Below are 17,260 nucleotides of genomic sequence, written 5' to 3' on the forward strand. Positions count from 1 at the left end.
AAGGAGAATGGGGGTCATACAGAGACACGCACTCATACACATAGACACACAAAGTCACACAAAGGTGTTATTGTGTAAATATTTGGAATATATGTTCTTGAGAGGCATAAAAACTGCTGTGGATAGAACATACAAGCAAATGGAGGGAGAATAACCACATTTGTTCAGATGGCATGAACTTAGGACATATCTAGGCTATAAAAGGTGTGGCTGACTGTGAACTCAAAGAAATGCTCTTGGCAAGAGCCAGGGAGCAGTGGGAAGCTCTCCCTGTTCTCGAATGCACTGAAGTAACCACCCTCAGAATTCCTTGACTCCAGCCAAAGGTTGCAACCATTTCTCTTTCTCTCCTTGTCCATTCTCTGTCCTTGATTTAGACAAGCTAAAAGATGGCAAGTAGAAGGGTTCTGGCATTTGTTGCCTCTGACCTGTCTGTCTGTGGCTTAGGATCCTGCAGCAGCATTCTCCAAATCTGTCCCGACCTATTTATGAGGAAAGGTTGAAATTTTAGGACTTGTCAGAGCAAATCCAAGAAAAGTGTATGAACCTTTGCAATCGGAGTAGGAAAACTTTCTGACAATTAATTTTCTTTAGGAATTCAAGAGCTCCAGGATGAGTACTGCAGAAGGTGTATTCATAGGTTCAGTAAAAAGGGGTCCAGATAAAAGAATTCTGAGCCTGGACTTTTGCTGTTTCATATTATTCTTGACTTGGTGCTAATTGATGGAAATAGAAGATTAGAGAGAGATGTGCTCAGGAATGTCTTAGTAACCCTGGAAGTCATGAGATGAGACAGATTCCTTCTAAAAGTTAGTCACATTAATAGAGATCATTTCGAGTTAAATTTCCCCTGCGTCTTTATGCCGTATGTATTCTTCTTTTACACATTAGGAAACTGAAGCTAGGAGGGTTTAAGTAACTTCTCAAGATCATACAGCTAGTAACTGACATTTAAGATTTAAAACTGGGCTTATGCCTCCAAATTTGGGGTCCTAGACCAGGTTAATGATACTCACATTTGAATTGCTTAGAGCAGCATCTCTTTGAAAGTACAGTCAGATTTATTTTATGACGCTAGAATTAAGTATAAGTTGTTAAATACACCATTGGGAAACTGAGAGAAGAGAGCCATCGTATCTTACCTTCTTACTGTGTTTTGTAATTGAATTGCCATCAGCATTTGATATATAGTGATTGAAGACTATACTTGGGTACAGAGCTATCAGTTTATTTCTCTGGAAGATTACTCTCGTGTCTCTAGCCAAGAGCAAAAGATTTGTTTTCCTTACTGACTGGTGTGGCATTTCCAATTGGTTTTATTATATCTCTGAAATGTTGTTCCTTCCGTATAGAGTATCTAATCCTTTTTTCCCTAATCTTAAAAATACATCCTGCCCCCTAAACCCCCCCCAAAACAAAAAGTATCATCAACAGCAATCTGCAAAACCACTGTTTCAGTGTACCCACTTATATGAACTCACCAGCACCTTTTGTTATCACTCCTCAGTATTCTGTCTCATACTCATTTCCTCCTATTCTTTAGAAATCTTTTGTAATACTGATTTTTATTAAGTATAGCATAAAATTTTATGATTCACTAGAATGGAAAATTGTGCGCCATATTTTAAATAATAAATTTAGTATACTAACGATTTACCCTTTATATCTAGTCTTCCATCTGTGGTTAAAGATACTCAGACAACAGAAACACCAATCTTGTATAACTCTGGGTAGTATATTGTTCCTGGGTTTATGTGTTGTGATGTCTAGAATGTAAAAATACTAGAGATTTTTACTGAAATAAGTGGAATTCCTATGGGAGTCATTTAAAATGATAAAAGAATAACAGGTAATTTAGATATTAAAATAGGGTCAGTTTTAAAGGGCATACTTTGTTGGAAATCTGAGGCATAAACCAATACTTGTTTGTCCACATGGTTGTAGATCAAAGAAAACTTGAATAATAGGAGCATTAATGAAATTTAGGTCCATAAGGTAGAACTTTTTCAATGGCTTCCTTGGTTTTCTTCCATTTTTGAAGGAGTAGATTTTTTATTACTTGCTTATTCTTATGCGCAGTTGGGGTGAGGCAAAATATTTTGTTAGAACATGGTCTGAAGCTCCCAGACTCACCAGTTAACTTTTTGATGACTCTATAAACTGATGAGTCTCTTACTCCCCGAAAGGCCCCCACTTGAAGTGCTGTGAAAAGCTGTTATGGAAAAAAATCCCCAGTACTCCAGGTACCCCAACACTTACGAAGAATAATTGGGTTAGGAAAGGAAGGGAAGACAAAGGTCTATAAAACAGATCTTTCAGGATAAGATGTTTTGGAAGAATTAGTTTGCTAGACTTCTACCTTTATTCTCCAGATGATAAAATGCCTAAAATTTTACTTTGTGTGTATGTGTGCATGCACAATGCATGAGACAACAACCAAAGATTCACTTTAATTAACAGATAATTTCTTATAATACACACACATGTTAATCCCTTAAAACACCCAACTGCTGATTTGGAGTGTTGGTTTACTTTGGGGGACAGGCATCGTAGGTTACTTCAAAGTAGAGGACGTGGATAGGGGCGCGAGCAGGGTTAGGTATAACAGGGATGGTGCCTAAGATGTATCACTACCCAGGATGTGTGGGTGAGGTGGATGCAAGGAAGTGATTGTGGAGAAGGAAGTGGGATGACACTGTTTGCCAACTTCAAGGATTTGAGGACACTCTGTTCTGCTCTGAATGGCCCTTGTTCCTGGGATCTAGGATTAATATGAATGTAATCAGTATTATAATTAAGCCCTGCTAAATGCAGAATAAGCTCTTGTGAGTTGACCTGACATTGTTTCTATGGAAGTATGAGTTGTGAGTTCCAAACACTTTGGAGAGGAAATTTTGGAGCAAAATCATTTGTGAGCTGATTATACTAAAACTATGGAAAATATGTTCTTAAGATAATATGGGTACAACCTGTAGGTACACACTCATACAAATACACACGCTATATGAGTGATGGCTGTTCTTTCCAGGGACTTACCCTTTTGGGGGTTATAACAGTGCTCTTAATTCTTTTTTTCACTTGTGCTCTGTGATCTTTGAGCCTTCATATTTTACTTGCATAGACTCCAGAAAGTGAGTAGGAGATGAGAGAGGAAAAGACTCAAACTTCTCCCTCCTACCACTTTATTATTAGACAAAGCTGGCCTTATTAGACTTTGCAAGTTTTAAAGCCTTAGGAGTCTCCTCGACTCCCTTCAACCCCCCATTCTCCAATTCACCAATAATAGCTATTTTTGACACTTTGTTGAAATTCTGTTAATCAGTAAGGGTACAAATACCTTTAGGAAGATGGAAGTGTCTACTTTTATTATAAAAATGAGTGCCTGACATGTATTTTGTGTCTATTTTGTGCCAAAGGTTTTCCATCATATTTCTAATCTGTACATTGAGCCTATAATTTATAAGTGAAGTTTAGCCAGGGTTTTCTCCAGAGAAACAGAACCCATAGGGTGTGGGTATGTGTGTGTGTGTGTGTGTGTGTGTGTGTGTGTGTAGAGATTTAAACAATTAGCACACACGACTATGGAAGCTGTCAAGCCCAGTGTCTGCAGAGTAGGATGGCACGTTGTAGACCAAGGGAAGAGCTAATACTGCACCTTGAATCTGAAGGCCAGCTGCTGGCAAAATTCTCTATTCTCGGAGGAGGTCAATTGTTGTCCTTTTTTAAAGAACTTCAACTGGATGTGGTCCACACACTTTCTGGATAGTAATCTGCTTTTCTCAAAGTCTACTGATTTAAATGTTAATCTCATGTAAAAAATATCACTATAGCAGCATCAAGACCTGTCTTTGACCAAATATTTAGGTACCATGGCCTAGCCAAGTTGACACATAATATTAACCATCACAGCCTGTCAGAGTGTTTTCCCTTAGTCCATATTGCTTACAAATGGTAGACCTATCATGTGAACCGAGGTCTGTCCGGCTCTAAAAACCCTTGATCTTTTCACTGTGCTGTAGCCCTTCAATTTAATCAGGTTGTTTCTTAACAGCATTTAACTGAGATGTTAGCCCTTTTGGAAGAAAGAAAATTTAGGTCTGAGTAGGAAGGAAAGGAAGTTTTGGAAGCATCGGGTACTAGAGGAATTAGGTAAGGGAATGGAAAATTGGGAGAACCTCATTTGGACAGTATATAGAGAAGAGCTTTGGCTACGATAAGGGAGGGTACAGAGAGGGACCACCAAGCTTGGTCTACTCAGCAGTTTTGACTTGGCCTGGAACTGGCTCTGCAGAGCATGCTCTATCCACATTTATGTTAGAAAGTGAACTCCTGGAAGGTAGGGATATATCTTACTTATCCTCATATTTTCTTTCCACCCAGTAGACGTTCCAGCTGTTAGATTCATGAAATCTTATCTATGAAACTTGAGAGTAGAAGAATCAGAATTAGGATTTTGGTATTGGATAAATACAGGCTGGTGGGCCTTTGCAATGCTTTCTGAGGGGTTGATACTTCATCTGTTCCCCCTCTGGAGTGCTGTCTGGCTGGACAGGGGACCTTGTGTGGCATTGGGAGTGTGGCTACTCCCAGCCTAACATGCGCTGTTGTTCAGCAGTCTAGGGTGAGACCTGATGGGGCCTTGCAAGCTCTCACTTTCCTCCAAATGAGAAAAGCAGTAGCTGGCTTTCAGCATCATAGTGTTCAGTTTGTGATTTTCCATAGTACCTGGCTGTTCACCAGATTCTACTCTAGAGCTACCATTATTATGGCTCAATACAAGAAAAGAAACGTGGTTGTAATTTTGATAATCAGTGACTAGGTTTATTTGGGCAGGTAGATTTTGGTTGAAAGCTTCCCCCCCTCCTCCATTTATGCCCATATATCTGATTTAATGCTTGCTAAAATGGAAGAATGCACTGGATAGGACATTTGGTGCCCTGACTCTAAAACTCATTTGTTAAACTGACTGCTCAATCAAAAAAGGTTTCATCCTAAATCTAGACAGATTCATTCCGAAGTATGGTTTCTAATCTAGACTTTAAGGTTCGTTTTACTATTATATGAAAAGTCGATCTGGTTTTTGTTGTTTCTTGGGTGACGTCAGGCCTTGTGTCTCTGCTTCAGCGGATACCCCTGTGATCTCTGAAGAGAAAGGGCCCTGTTACCGACTTGTCAGTTCCGGAAGGCAGTGTATGCACCCTCTGTCTGTTCACCTCACCAAGCAGCTCTGCTGTTGTAGTGTGGGCAAGGCCTGGGGCCCACGCTGTGAGAAATGTCCCCTTCCAGGCACAGGTAAGACATGCCCAACTGCACGCTCACGTTCATCCCCAGCCACAGAAGTACACAGGACAACTTGGGCAGCGACAGTTTTTTGTTTCTGACGTTAACTTAGTTTTTAATAATACAATGTTGTTGTGTTTTTTTGTCACTTCTGTAGAAACCATGAATATAGAAGGTTGAATCAGTGGGAAAAAAATGACACGCAAAGAGATTTTTCCCATTTCTGTGTAACAGTAGACTTCCTTTTGAATGTTAAGAAAAAGCCATTACGTTTTATCCTCACTTCTAGAACTCTAAGTCTGCATTTTAAAAGTGTCCAGAGCCCAGAAGCCCCTGCTGGGCCATGCACTTTCCTAATTATGGGCTGCTCACCACTTGCACAGTAACTAGACCTTGGGCAGGTTGACTCATTGACTCATTTATTGACGATGTGCTTGTCAGGTTGTGTTGTGAACATTGTGTTTAATTTCTCCAACTGCAAATGAACTCAATTTTAATGACTCAAGGGTAGATCCTGCCAAAGTCCCTATGAACTTCCAGGTGGGAGCTGAGGATTAAGAAGTTGATTATCTTTCGATTTGGTACATAACTGCCTAATGCCCTGAAAGATTCAGTTTATCTGAGTGCCTTACTTTTACCGAGGAGTCATTGACTTCTTAAGCAGAGTCAAATAGAGTTAAATGGAAGAGAAAGAAACATACCTTGTAAATGCTGGGTGCCGTGATGTTATCAAAGGAGTGTCCTCAATTTTACTGATGTGGGGTGGGCATAAAAAAGTCTACTCAGTTGCTTATTTGATAAGATACTTCCCACCTAGGGAAGTGCATAAAATGTTACAGGTCCATTAAGAACTTAAAGCTGTGACTTAACACTGCAGACACGGTTTACATATAAATATTATGATCCTTCTTTGGTGGTGGTTAGGATCAGAAAGAACTGGTAAGGCAGAGGATAGTATAATGTTGATAGTATTTTGGTAAACTGGATAATTTTGGATATCTCCAAAAGGCCCTAGTTTCCTCCTATAGAATCTGATCCACTCCTTATTAAAAAGTAATAATAAAAAAATAAATGATCTTTATAATTCATAAGCACATTTCTCTTCAGTTCATTTTTGATAGCTTTGTAACTCTTACATGAAATGTAAATCAGGATGGTGAGTGTAATACAGGGAGACTCCTCCATTAAATACAATAGCCAAATTTGAAAATAATATTAAAGATAAAAGTTTTACACTTAACCAATTTTTGGTTATATGTGATGTTCATAAAACTAGTATTTTGTTCATTAATACTTCAGCGATTTGATAGAAAACCATGTTTCTTTCTGGAAACATCTATTCTTTCATATAAGAATTCTGTTTCATAAACATAAGAATGAGGTTCCACCATTTAATGTGTGATCCTTAGAAAAGCAATGTTTCAGCATGCTTTGAGGATATTTTAGAGTTTCCTTTTTAGTGAGAACTAATTTTAGGTCCAGAACATTCAATAGGAGACCTCTTGTTCAGTGGAAGTGAGAAATGGCTTATTTTACTTTCAATTTTAAAAGTAGAAATAAAAAAGGAGACATAAGCTCCTTGATGTCTGCATTTGGTAACTTGCCTCCAACACCAACACCAAAAGGATGAGGTGGATTTTTCCTCCTTGGGCCACACACTGCCTTGCCACCCTTGTCTTTTCCCTTATTTCTGGGGATTATGCAATGGAGGTTAGCAAATCCCATGTTCCCAAGTCTACATTTTTTTTCACTGTACAAAACCACTTGCCTGGCGAGGATAGCAGGGCACAGAATATCTCCTGTCCTCTGGATAATTAAACCAGCTGGTCATGGTCAGGCTTTTGCCCACTTGTCATCTCCCATCCCCCCTTGAAAATAAGTACATTGTACTATGGTATGCCCTTTTGTATTTTGATTTCTATCCATCATTCTCTTTAACATGTCTTAATTTGCTGGATTCCCTCTCATTATCCTGACACTCTCTCTTCAAAAACACCTCCCCTTTTCAGTCTTTCTTAACCAATCTCTCCCTATCAGCTGATACGCTCCATTCTGGCTGAGTCCTGTGGGTTCTTCAACTGGAAACAAATTGTGGAGACTTCAACACCTCATTTCCCTAAACAGTGATTTCTTGATTTTTTTTTAACCTTCTTGCTAGTCCTCCAACTTAGATGTTACTGAGTTTCTTGTTAATAACTAATGGTATGCCAAGGCAGGAGGGAAAAAGCCTGATTTTTGATTTACGCATATACACTCACTACATATATACACACACACACACACACATATATATACATATATATGTGTATATATATATATAATATAGTATCTTCTGTACATAAAAATCAAAAATTACATATTTCATATATGTAATATGTAATGCAATATATACTGTTAAATATAAAATATGTAATATCTCCTAATTCTTTGCTGATACATATAATATATGCCATATATGATCTTATATATGCTATATATATATAATTCTGATTGTGTAGGATAAGGAAGTAACAGACAGAAAAATGTTTAGTAAAAGAGAGGGTTGGGATTTTTTTCTGTAAATGTGAACATTTAATGGAAATTCAAACGTTTTGCGTCTGTTTTTGAAGATTTTGAATGTAACTATATTAGTGATGATTTATTAAGAGATACTCATCATGCTGTTTTCCTCTGTATAAGTTTGCACTGTTAGATTTTTAAAAGGAATATTTTCCCATCCCAAATCTAGCTGCTTTTAAGGAAATCTGTCCTGGTGGAATGGGTTATACGGTTTCTGGCGTTCATAGACGCAGGCCAATCCATCACCATGTAGGTAAAGGACCTGTATTTGTCAAGCCAAAGAACACTCAACCTGTTGCTAAAAGTACTCATCCTCCACCTCTCCCAGCCAAGGAAGAGCCAGTGGAGGCCTTAACCTTCTCCCGGGAACATGGGCCAGGCGTGGTGGAGCCAGAAGGTGAGCGTGGAAATGGATCCCGGACCTAGCCCTCTTTCTGTCTTGTGTGTCTTTGCGTTGGTTTCCCTGTTTATACCCTTCTAGAACAGGGGTTTTCCGCCTCGGCACTGTTGACATTTTGGGGGTGGATAATTCTTTGATGTAGGGGACCGCTCTGTACATATAGGATTTTTAGCAACTCCCCTGGCCTCTAATCTCTAGATGCTCATAGCACCTTCCCCTTCCAGTTGTTGCAACGAAAAGGTGTTCAAACATTGCCACATGTTCCCTGGGTGGGGGGACAGATTACCCTGACAGAGAACTACTGCTTTAGAGCAATACGTACCTAACGGGTAACAATATTCTGTGGTGATCTCAGGACCTAGTCTTGCTGTTTGGGGCCTCTTTTTCTTGGTGTCTATTCCTGGAGAGTGATTTACTGTGTTTCCTCGAAAATAAGACCTAGCCGGACCATCAGCTCTAATGTGTCTTTTGGAGCAAAAATTAATATAAGACCTGGTCTTATTTTACTATAATACCAGGTATAATATGATATGATATGATATGATATGATATGATATGATATGATATGTTACAATATAATATAAATAATATAAGTATAAGACCCGGTCTTATATTAATTTTTGCTCCAAAAGACGCATTAGAGCTGATGGTCCGACTAGGTCTTATTTTCGGGGAAACACAGTAAATCCTTCAAGGAATAGCCCAAATTCACTTCTGTATCTAGAGGGCCATTTAAAAAGTATTTATTTACTTTAAAAAGTAGAATCCACACACTTAAAGTGAAAGCATCAACTGGGCTTTTATGCAATGGAGTCCAATAGGCAGTCAGGGATAATGGGAGGCAAAATGGAGGAAAATAGGGTCCATTGAAGGGCTCTTAGAGGTCACTTAGTACAGTCCTTTGATTTACATTTGAGATACCCGAGACCTAGAGAGGAGACCTGACTTGCCAGATGTCATACAAAGAGTAGGTGATGGGAACAAAGAGCACATTTTTTCCAAGAAGGTGGCTTAGGCCTTAAGCACCAAAGGGAGTCTAGAAACAATGAACACTATCTCTCTGGCATTCAGAAAGAGGGATTATCTTCATCTCTGTCTCTTTAGATAAACCAGCATATCTAATACTTTCAATATCTTTGTTACCACACAAATTCTCACCCCAGGTAGAGGGAACAAAAATCTTAGGTGTGTATGGCTCTAATAAAGCTCCTGTTGGCTTTTCACACTTAATGCTTAGGTCAGAACTCAGGGTGTCTGTTTATGGATTTTGTAAGGGGAGAAGGTTCCCAGGTTACCGAAGAGTTGGGAGCTTGGTGAAGTCTCCTTCCTGGTAGAGGTGTCTTTTTTCAGGGCTTTGAACCTTTCTGTTGTCTATTCTATTTTATTCCACTCTGTCACTTGTGCTTCTTCCTTGGTTAGGCAGAGCAGGTGAGAGCAGGACCTCACCTGGAAATGACAGTGTTGACCAGCTTGCTGCTATACACTTGATGTGTGTCATGGCCAGGTGTTTGCAGCTAGTCATTCTCTGCTTAAGCAGGAGGAAGTTGGCTCTGGTCCAGATTCTGCCTCCGAACTTTCTTGGTGGTGGGTTAGGAAACATAGAAGGTTAGTTTACTTTTCCCAATCACAAGAATATTGCAGCAGTGGTAGCAAACTGGTACCTGATTGCTTTTACCGTGTTTCCCTGAAAATAAGACCTAACCGGAAAATAAGCTCTAGTATGATTTTTCAGGATGACATCCCCTGAACATACGCCCTAATGTGTCTTTTGGAGCAAACCTTAATATAAGACCCGGTCTTATTTTCGGGGAAACCCGGTAGGAGTTAATGCATCTACCAAATCTGTATACTAATGTTTATGGAGACATTGACTTGGGAGAAAAATTTCAGTGAATGTTCACCTAAGGCTTGAGGTGAACTAATACTAAGGACTGATGAATGAAAAGCATGTCTTTCAAAATAGAAAGCCATAACCACCACCATTACCAGCCCACAGTAATGTTTATGATTGTGTCATATCTAATTTGTTCACCATATTGATGCTAATCTCTCATTGGATCTTATTGGCTTGTGATTTTTTTTGGTGTAATTTCATTAGTATATCTTCCTGAAAATGCTCGCAGGATTTCATTAAAAATTAGTATGCACCAAGAATGTAGCACCATTCTTATGGTTGTTATTGAAATAGTGGCATTTTTTTAAACACTGACATCAGAAAGCATTTTAACCATTATGTATTATGGTGACCAATTAAAGAAAATGTTTGTTTTCTAAGATATGGGAAGTTCCACAAAATTGAGATTAGGCATAAAATAATGTGCCAGAAAATGTTGCCTCCTTGAACTTTTTTAGTTAATGAGAAACATGGAAAAAGCTTCTTATCTGCTACTTGATCTCCTAGAATTGTGGAATGACATAGTATGGATAATTTTCCCCCGTCAGTCAAGTATAAAATTCTCCAAAATAGTAGATGACCATAATTCTACATTTGACTTAGTATGATTCTAAATCCTTTTGGAAAGATTCTGAACTTTATTGCATTTTAAAAATTGAAATATTATATACTAGATTGTTTGAAATTGTACTAATGTCCTCCTTTCTTTTTTGGTTTTAGTGGCAACTGCACCCCCTGAGAAGGTAATTTATTTATTGTTTGCAAGTCTTTTTTTTTTTTTTTTTAAATCTTCACCATGATTTTCTTTTAGAATATGTGTGAGTTTTTGAGACTTAAATATTGTAATATGTTTATTATACATCATTTGGTTTAAGAAAACATAGCATTTATTCATTTAAGAAATATTTAGTGAGCACTGACTATATGACTGGCAGTATTCTGAATGCTAGGAAAACAACAGAGAACCAATGAGACGAAAGTCCTTGTTCTCATGGAACTTAAATTCTAAGGAGAATAAAATGATAGGTCTAATAGGAATCAGGCTTAAACAATTCAAAATGTCAACTTATGGCCTGGACCATCTATGGAAAGAGAGATTCTGACGTGTTTATGGAATGGTATATTTTAGAGTACATGCATACTAGCGATGTACTTCTTATTTCAACTAAAATTTAACATGAATGTTTGAATTAAACTAAGAACAGAGTTTACCCTTGAAAGTTACAATCAATACTAGAATATTGCTTCTTAGAAGTTTTGGAGAAATTTTTATCAATCTATTGGTTTGGGGCATAAAATGGGACTATGAATTGTGAGATTTATTTGTAGGAAATATAGAAATTTTCTGGATCTAAGTCCTGTTTATGTAATATTTCTCCTTGTCTGACTCTTGGTTTGATTCTTTAATAACTTGAAAATTAGCTAATTATTAAACATTTATACATTTATGTGTCATTCATTCAGTTGACAAGAATGCAGTAAGTATTTGCATTTAGATGGGGCATATACTTATGTAAATTATTATAAATAGTTTTTAAAATCTTTATTTTATGAATTTGAGATAGAATAACATAAGTGTTATCTGTACTGAAAGAATCCAGCAAAAAAAGAAGTATGATTTTAGAGTGATAGCATCCAACAAGGAAGAATGTTACATTCACCCCAAAAGGAGTACAATAGATGCACCTCTTTTACATGAACAGTTGCAGCTCGTAGCCTCTCTGAAGTTCAGTGACGTCCAGTAGTTTGCAATTTCGTTGATTTTGAATTTAGTTCTAGTTGATATGTGGGAGGAATCATTTAGCGTGTGAGGGGTCCGGCCAGCTCCCTGACAGGCTCGTCTTATCTCGGTTTTGTTCTTCTCTGTTTATGATTGAGTTTATGGTAACTCTCATTAAGAATCTCAAAGGGGGCCTGAAAATGTTCTTGTATACTTTCACGGCGATTCGTTTGGAGAAGAGGCAGTGGGAAAAATGCAACCGTAGTCTTTGTGATCTTGACTCCTTGCAGAGGCTTCGTGATATTAAAGATTGATGGAGAGAAAGCAGGGTGGTCCAGGGATGGGAGATCATATGTGTGAATGTGTGGAGGGGAGAGGACGGCGAGAGGTCAGGGAGGGGAGCATGACAGACGTAGTTAGAAAGAGAAACTCTGGGAGGCTTGGAATACCAAATTGCAGTTGTAATCTGTGGGGAAGGATTCTACTCAACGGGACCCTACCTGTCAATTGGAGAAGTGGTGTTGATCAGGAAGTCTGCTGCCCCAGGCAGATGGGGAAATTCTGTCCATAAACTGCAGGAGTGGGTTCACATCTGATCACAGTCTGTCTGTTTCTTGCTGGCACTGATCGTAGGCTGCAGGGAGTGGGGTATATTTGAGACTGAAATCATCTGAACTAGCTAATAGAAAATTAGCCTATATTCTTAAGAAGCAGAGGAAAGGTGGGGAAAAGTATAAGGGCTCAGTACTTTTAGAAGATACGTCACAGCAGGATTAACAGGGAGATAGAGGAAGCTGGAGAGGCCAATTGGATTACTAGAATACACAGAGCATTTGAGACGGAGTCCAGACTCAGGTAGAGGGGGTTGTGGATGTGGAAAAGGATGAACAAATATAAGGAATAGTGCACATGGGCAGGGCTTGAAGTGAGGAATGAAAGGGAAGACTAAAAAGTGACTTTAAACCTGGATGGATTAATGATGGTCACATTGACAGAAATGAAGTTGAAATGAGAGCCTGGATGGTGTGGGAAGGGGTGAATTTAAGGCATTTGTGGAATATCTAAATGGAGTTATCCTGTAAGTACTCATGCCGACCCAATTGGATCTTTCATGAGATACTCACGCAGGATATGTATTTTATGATAAGCAGAAAAGGTGATAATTCAAACTATGAAACATAGTAAAAGGGAAGTGGAGGCCAGGGGAGTAAGCTTTCTGAAAGATGGCAGTAAGTAAAGCGAGAGAGAGGGAGAAGGGGAACAGTGACCAAGTAACTTGATAAATACTTTTAATGCAGTGTTGGTATGAGTGCTCTGGCCCCACACTGGTGTGGGTGAGGGAGCAGTGCCTTAACTGGCCTAAGCAGTCTGCGTGAGCCCTAAGGGGCTGTAACTGGAAGCTGAGTCATGGGTGCCAGTCTGTCTCTTTGCTTGTGGCCCAGGGGACAGGAGTGGGCAGCAGGACACGAGAGAAAGTCTGGGGACTCTTTTCATTAAGGCCCCGTTTCTCTTCTGTCATTCTGTTCCCATCGCTGGAGGTGTGAACTTATTAGATGTGAGGTTAAGGAAAACCATAATGACTAACTGGCTTAACATATTTTAATGCATTGTGTGTTTTGTTATGACACATCTGCTGTGTTCATTATCTAATCCTGCAAAGTGTGGCTGGTCATCTTCCTGGGGCAGAGCCCGTGTGAATGAGGTGGCCACTGGCTTCTCCTGTGGGATTAGTTTTGTTCCAGACCAAGTGTGGGCCCCTGAGCCAAGACGTTTGTTTAAAACCTTTCAAGGGACCATTTGTTCTGGGCCCTTGGGAAATGGGTGAAGATGTACTGCGTGTATAGATCAGCACCGCAGGAAAAACTCAAGGTCTTGCCATAGGAATGACAGGAATAGTTCATATTTTCTTCAAAATCACACAGTTGCACAGGCTTTTGTCTAATGTCTGTGACATTTATTGGCCTGTCTGAGAGCAGAATTAATTAAATGAAAATAGTAATATGTGGAAACTAAAAATAATTCCTACTTTCAGTTCTCTTTTTATCTTTTCAATACAACCATCCAGGAAATACCTTCATTGGATCAAGAGAAAACCAAACTTGAGCCTGGCCAGCCCCAGCTTTCTCCAGGCATTTCAACTATTCATTTGCATCCGCAGTTTCCAGGTAGCCTCTGTCGGTCTGTGCTGTTTGCAAGCGTATTCTCAGTTAAAGAGTATGATCAGAATTTTTGTTTAATCTTTGATTTTAAAGTTTAATAAATCACTGGAATTATACACTTAAGTATATGAATATATCCATATAATGTTAGTATAACTATAGTATTATAAGTATTATAATAGTAAAAGAAAGTTTTTCACTACTTTTTGTGGTCAGGAGTAGTATATTATTAGAACATTATCGAGGTTCATCATTTGATGGGTCATTTTTTTGGCTTCTGAATTACTCTTAGAGATTCTTGCTAAGTGTTGAAACTGGGGCTACAGGGTGATACTCTGAGCTTTAGGAACCTATAACAGTTCTTAATATCCAGCAACTACTGTGGTATGTTACTAGGCTTCATTAGGCTTGCATTTTGAAATGGGATCTCAATGTACGTAACAGGCTTTAATTTCCTCTTTATCCCCTCCTTCCTCATATAGTAGTGATTGAAAAAACATCACCTCCTGTGCCTGTGGAAGTAGCTCCCGAAGCTTCTACATCGAGTGCCAGCCAAGTGATTGCACCTACTCAAGTAACAGGTAGGAGGGGTGTTTGTTCTGTTAGGCAGCCTGTGCAGGAGACATGCGTATGGACGTCGTCACAATTGTGCCAAGTGAATAAGATTGCTCATAGCAGAGTTAGTCATAATAGCACATATTTGGATGATCTAAATAATGTGAAAAAGGAGGAAAAGGTTTAAATAAATTATGGTACACATGCAGTGGAATGTCTCATAGCTATGAAAGTAGTGATTTGGAAGATGTTTAATGTCATGAGGAGAACTTACGTCACAAGATTGAGAAATACAGAACACAATAGAATGATTCCAGTTTTACTTATTAAATAAAACGCAGGAAGAGACCTCAAAGTGTTCAGCCATCTCTAGTTAATAGAACTGTGGATAATCGTGATGTCCTTCAGTATATTTTTGAAATTCTTTATAATAGATACTGTTTTAATCATTAGTGACAGATTATAAAAATGTATCATACATTGAAACTAATCAGCAGCCTGAAAGTGAATCTCCTTAATGTATAGCGAGGTCTTATAAATCAGCAATAAAAATACCAATAGAAAAATGGGGTAATGATATAATCAGATAATTCATAGAGAAAATACCAAGAAACATATAATAGGAAATTTCAACTGTACTAGTAATAAAAGAAATGCAAATTAAAATAAACATTTATTCTTATAAAATTCATATTTAATTTTTATAGAGTAAAATTTGAGTCTCACACATTGCTCACAGTAAAGTTCAGCAACTGGTTCGACTTTTCTGTAAGACGCAAACTGGCAATATATATATCAAGAACTTTAAAAATGTGATATCAAATGTGAGGAAATAATGTTCCCAGAGACACTGATAATGGTTTATATAAGTGGACTCTTAATCACAGCACCATGTATAGTAGAGAAAAAATAGAAATAACCTAAACATTTAACAATAGGGAAATAGCTAATTATGTTGCATCTCTACATTGGGACATTATACTGCCATAAAATATAATATGTTTGAGAATTTTATTAAAATCTCAGAAAATGGTCACAAAATATTGTTAGATACAAGATGAAGTATATAAAAATTGCAGGCTATAAAGTATTATACCAGTTATTTAAAAAAGACATATACATTGAGGAAATGCAGGAAAAAATACACCAGATATTAGCAGTGATTATTACTATATTTTTTTGTAGTAGGATCCAAGAGGTTTGGGGGTGTTGTAGAATTTTTTCTATTTTCTACATACTCTACAGTGGGCAAATATTTTTCTAGTCAGAAAAAGAATCACTCAGATGTATCATAGCAACTTAAAAACAGGATGAAGTTGGCAGTGTATCACAGGAGAAGCTAATAGTTTCAGCCTCCCTTAAAATATTCCTTTCTCAGAAACATGATATGCATTATTTTCCAAATAGAAATGTGCTTAATAGCTATACTAATTAGCTGGGGTATGGGGATTATTTCACAATGTATACACATATCAAAACATGAGGTTGTACACCTTAAATAGATAATTTTTATGTGTTAAAAAAGAAATATACAGTTGTATGCATATACGCAACTGTATATAATGGTATGTTTATACAGTTATATCAAATATATACAATATTTATATGTAAAAAAACCTCAAAGCTTTAAGCTGTCTTCTCAAAAATATGGATGTGAGTTCTCTTAGGTAGTATTTGAATTGACAGAGAGCAGACTGCAAAGTGTTCTTACAAAGCACCTCTCTGCCAGGGTGAAACGCGCTTGCCTGAGGAGTGCATGTCACCGCTTGGACTCAGCTGTGCTGTCTGACCTCGTGTAGGGTTACCCTTAAAGTGCACCTGCCAGAGCCATGGCCTGCCCCACAGCTCCCGTGTTTCCCTGAAAATAAGACCTAACCGGAAAGTAAGCCCTAGCATGATTTTTCAGGATGATGGCCCCTGAACATAAGCCCTAATGTCTTTTGGAGCAAAAATTAATGTAAGACCCGGTCTTATTTTCGGGGAAACACGGTATTGCAGGGCAACTGCTCTTTGGTTTTACTCAACGTGGAGCAAAGTGATAGAAATGTTAGCTTTTCTGAGTATTTCTAGAGTGATACAATGAAATGATAGGGATTTTTAAAAATGATAATGGCTAACATACCCTTCACTCTGAAGTCATGTATGAGTCTACCCATTTTTTTATACATCTATAAGATACTCTGCTATGCCCTGCAAGGCATGCAAACATGTAACACACTCTCTTGGTCAGCAGGGATCTTTTCATTGTTAACCTTAGTGTTAAAAAGAAAAATTGCAGTGTGACAATGTAATTTACTAGTTGCTTTTTCCCCCCTACATAATGTATTTTTTTTTTTTTAATTTTCCAATGTGAAAATGTACTTTGAGTTTTGTGCCTTTTTAACAATGGCTGACTTCAATGGACAAACCTCTTCCAAACTAGCTTTGTAGAGGTTAAGTTTGGCTAGATAAATGCAGTTTCGTCATTTAAATGCAGCTGCATGAGGAATAGCAGACTGGTTACTTAGAAGTTACTTAGATTCGACTGAACTACAGAGCTGATTGGAAAAAAAAAAAAAAGAAAGTAGCTTGTGCTATATGAAGTTGTTAAAAGAGCTTAATTTGAGTTTGGCAGAAAGACAGGACTAACATCTGCTATCACATGTTTGAAGCACAAATATTTCCTTACAGGAAACAAGTTAACATCGAAATTT

General features: G+C 38.0%; 1 protein-coding gene across 14 annotated transcripts in view; it reads left to right on the forward strand.

The window, feature by feature from the left end:
* LTBP1 (latent transforming growth factor beta binding protein 1) overlaps nucleotides 1-17,260 on the forward strand; it is a 349,946-nt gene that overhangs the window by 222,785 nt on the left and 109,901 nt on the right. For 6 of the 14 annotated variants that reach the window (XM_019741724.2, XM_019741748.2, XM_019741751.2 and 3 more), the window contains 5 exons: nucleotides 5,125-5,292; nucleotides 8,009-8,236; nucleotides 10,854-10,876; nucleotides 13,919-14,018; nucleotides 14,495-14,593. In XM_019741724.2, the coding sequence (XP_019597283.2) occupies nucleotides 5,125-5,292; nucleotides 8,009-8,236; nucleotides 10,854-10,876; nucleotides 13,919-14,018; nucleotides 14,495-14,593 (618 nt within the window). The remainder of the gene's footprint in view (nucleotides 1-5,124; nucleotides 5,293-8,008; nucleotides 8,237-10,853; nucleotides 10,877-13,918; nucleotides 14,019-14,494; nucleotides 14,594-17,260) is intronic. The other 8 variants (XM_019741760.2, XM_074331884.1, XM_019741817.2 and 5 more) reach the window with 3 other exon arrangements.

The sequence above is a fragment of the Rhinolophus sinicus genome, linkage group LG05 (genome assembly GCF_036562045.2).
Source record: "Rhinolophus sinicus isolate RSC01 linkage group LG05, ASM3656204v1, whole genome shotgun sequence".
NCBI lineage: Eukaryota > Metazoa > Chordata > Mammalia > Chiroptera > Rhinolophidae > Rhinolophus > Rhinolophus sinicus.